This window comes from Ochotona curzoniae, unplaced genomic scaffold (assembly GCF_017591425.1).
Source record: "Ochotona curzoniae isolate NIBS_2020 unplaced genomic scaffold, NIBS_Ocur_1.0 contig_867, whole genome shotgun sequence".
Classification (NCBI taxonomy): Eukaryota; Metazoa; Chordata; class Mammalia; order Lagomorpha; family Ochotonidae; genus Ochotona; species Ochotona curzoniae.
In genome coordinates this window covers 64175-67907 of record NW_024466594.1, presented here as the reverse complement: position 1 = coordinate 67907, position 3733 = coordinate 64175, and the positions used below count along the sequence as shown (strand labels likewise).

At 55.9% G+C, this 3733-nt stretch overlaps 1 protein-coding gene across 1 annotated transcript; it reads left to right on the top strand.

Moving 5' to 3' along the window:
- Window positions 1–313: 313 nt before the first annotated feature.
- On the top strand, window positions 314–2981 carry LOC121164589 (G-protein coupled receptor family C group 5 member B-like). Its single transcript, XM_040992727.1, is given in 4 exon segments — window positions 314–1130; window positions 1133–1612; window positions 1709–1800; window positions 2826–2981. Coding segments are annotated over 4 exon segments (1497 nt in total). The 3' UTR covers window positions 2934–2981.
- Window positions 2982–3733: the final 752 nt, after the last annotated feature.

Here is a 3733-nt window from a genome sequence, read left to right as displayed (position 1 = left end):
TTTCTTGATCTCTCTTAATTTATCCATAAGAATCAAGCAGTCTTACTCCCAGATGCCTTAAAAAAGATCTAGAGCCAAAAATCATGGTCTCTAGATTAGGCTTCAGAATATCTAATGATTGAATAGATGGTTTAACAAATATTCTACTACCCTAGAGTTACTTAATTCAACTATTTAAAAAGTGGAGAACTATGGTGAGTCATATGAAATTGCACTTTTGTAGGTTAAAAAAATACAGTAAAGTGTCAGCAATTTCATAATGTTTAACTTAATACTTCCTGACTCATTAGCCACTTTTGTATCTTCTTAGGAAATGAGATTGTTTTTTGTGTTTTTTAAAAATGGGCGGGCGGCCAGGGGACGCCTCAGGCGGCTCGGAGGGCCGGGCAGTGAGGCGGGAGCGGCGGGCGGAGGAGCCGCGCTGCAGGGATGTGACTGGACCCGGGCCAGCAGGAGCGCCGGCGCGCTGCGGAGCCGCTGGGGTCGCACGTTCCTGGCGTCAGGAAGAAAGATGAGGACCCACCAGGTGCTCGCCTGCCTCCTGCTCCTGATGGCCACCTCTATGGCCTCGGAAAATGCCAGCACATCCCGGGGCTGCGGGCTGGACCTTCTCCCTCAGTATGTGTCCCTGTGTGACCTGGATGCTGTCTGGGGCATCGTGGTGGAGGCAGTGGCCGGGGCGGGTGCCCTGATCACACTGCTCCTGATGTTCATCCTGATGGTGCGGCTGCCGTGCGTCCGGGACAAGGAGAAGAGGAAGCCGGCTTGCCTGCTGTTTCTCTTCCTCCTGGGCACCCTGGGCCTCTTCGGACTGACCTTCGCCTTTATCATCCGCATGGACGAGACTATCTGCTCCGTGCGCCGCTTCCTCTGGGGCGTGCTGTTCGCCCTGTGCTTCTCCTGCCTGCTCAGCCTGACATGGCACGTGCGGAGGCTGGTACGCCAGGGCTCGAGCCCGGCAGGGTGGCAGCTGGTGAGCCTGGCGCTGTGCCTGATGATGGTGCAGGTCATCATCGCCACTGAGTGGCTGGTGCTGACTGTGCTGCGGGACACGAAGCCGTCCTGTGCATACGAGCCCATGGACTTCGTCACGGCCCTCATTTACGACATGGTGCTGCTGGCCGCGGCCCTGGGCAGTCCCTCTTCACGCTGTGTGGCAAGTTCCACCGGTGGAAGCTCAATGGGGCCTTCCTCCTCATCACCTCCTTCCTCTCAGTGCTCATCTGGGTGGCCTGGATGTCCATGTACCTCCTTGGCAACACCATGCTGCACCAGGAAGAGGCCTGGAACGATCCGACCTTGGCCATCACACTGGTGGCCAGCGGCTGGATCTTTGTCGTCTTCCATGACATCCCTGAGGTCCACTGCACCCTCCTGCCACCCCTGCAGGAAAACCCACCCAACTATTTTGACACAGCACACTCAAGGATGCGACAGACAGCATTCGATGACATGCACCTGCCACGCACATATATGGAGAACAAAGCCTTCTCAATGGACGAGCAAAGCTCAGCTCGCCGTTCAGCAAGATTTTCCAATGGCAGCTTGGGGAAAAAGCACAGTGGCAGCATAGGGAAGAAACGCAGTGGCAGCTTGGGGAGGAAGACCAGCAGCGGCAGCAACAGCGTGGCCAAGAAGCACGCTGGCGGGGAGGGTGGCGGTGGTGGCGGAGGCAGTGGCGGCAACGTGGGCAAGAAGCATGGCGCAGGCTTGGGGCACAGACCCAGCGCTCCATTCAGAAGCAATGTGTACCAGCCGACCGAGATGGCCATGGTCCTCAACGGGGGCACTATCCCCACCGCTCCGCCATCTCACACTGGAAGACACCACTGGTGAAAGACTTTTTAAGTTCCAGAGAAAAAGCATCTCTCTGACCCGTGTTACTCCCTTGGCACTCAGGTGGGAGGCCACCAGCCCGAAGCCCCATCCAGGGGGCAGGCTAGAAAGTTGGGTGGGAAGCAGCAGGATGATGTTATTTGAATGACATCACACCTTGGAGCCTCTCAGGGCTTGTCCTCTACGGTGGCACTGACTTCCCGGGTCTTCTCTGTTGACCTTGGGAGAGCTGGCAGGTGGAGTGGGTCAGGTGAGAGCTTGCTTCCGGAGGAGGCAATGAGGGAGGGAACATACATTTCTGCCCTGGTTTTCTACCAAGTCCATTGTTTCTGCCTTGGTTTCCATCCATCCTCAGCAAGTCATTCCTTTGCTCCTTGGCCTCACCCACATCTCAGCTGTTCAGAGCCCCTCACCTCCACCCCCTTAACACCGTGTTCTTGGCACTGTTTGGCCAGCATAATTGCCAGCAGAAGACACGGAAGGTAGTGGTGGGGGTGGGTTCTTTGGCATAGGCCTGATGGTGGCTGCGTTGCTTTCTCTAAGTAAGCCTTTAACCCTTCAAGACACTGAGAAAGGGGAGTGTCAGTGGAGGAGGTATGAACCCAGCCATCCAAGCTGGGCATGATTTAATAAGCCTGATTTTTCTCAGCCCCCATCCTTACTATTCCCCCTCTACCCCACCGCCCTCTGTACTCCTATCTGTGGAGAACACTGGGGGTGGGGGCAACACGACCAGACAGACCACCCCAGGGGGACCCTCCCTTTTGTTTCCCACCATGAAGGGCACCGGACCACCACCTCACCCAGAGCGTGTGCTTGCTTTCTAGACAATTTGTGTCCCACCCTCTACTCTGGGCTACTGAGCTGGGGGTCATTCTGGAGGGGAAGGCAGGGGGGCAGGGTGGGTGCATGCAGACAGACCCCAGGCGCGCTGCCCTGCCTGGGTCCAGTCTGGTAAGAGACGACAGCCTTGCGCCTTCTCATGCCAGGACGTGACTGCCCACCCCCGCACTCTGGAGTCCTTTGGAGTGACTTGGTGTGCAGGAGCCCCCGCCCTCCCCACTCCTGCAGAAGGGAGCAGTTCACCCGGTCGTTAACTCTAAGTTCTGTGTTGTCCACGTGCTGAAGGTGCGAAGAGCATAAATGGTAGGAGGAGAGACAACCTCATCTCCCTCCCACCACTCCACCTCCACCCCATAGAAACAACCACCATGGAGGACTGGCAAGCTCCCTGCACAAGGAGACACTTAAAAAACAAAAATCTGGTAGGTTATTGCACTTTGGGGGTTTGTTTTATTTTGGTGTCAAGGTCAAGACCAGGCTGAACGCCTTCAGCATAGTTGGAGGAGAGTTACTGGGGCAGGCAGGCAAAGGCAGGAGGGACAAAGGGGGAAGATGGCTGTTTGTCCAAGGACTTCACCCCAAGCCCACCAGGAACAGCTGTGCCATGGGACTGTGGCTATCCTGCAGTCCCCCACCTCTACCCGCTCCATGTGGAGCAAGGTCTAAGTACAAAGTTCAAAGGCACCTCTGGTGTGACAGGGAGAAAAGCCCCCAGGGAAAGCGCTTCTGTGATCAGAACCGCTTGTTGTAAGCACAAATCTTTTCATGCCTGGTTATTAGAATCGCTTTGGGACTTCATCAGCCGCTGCTGTTAACCTGCTTCTCCTAGAGAACTTGTTCATCCACCCAGCCTTGATCTCTGTCTGCCGGAGAGGGAGGGCGAGGAATGGGGGGAACCAGCACCAAGAAGCTTATAGACTGGGAAGTTGGGAGTGGCTCCAGGAGCCTGGAGAGGCTGGGAGCTGGGCACGTGCAGGGCTTTTTGGGTTTTTGTTTTTGTTTTGCTTTGGTAGCACAATTGCCCGCTGCAAGCCTGAAGTGCAGCTTGGTTGGC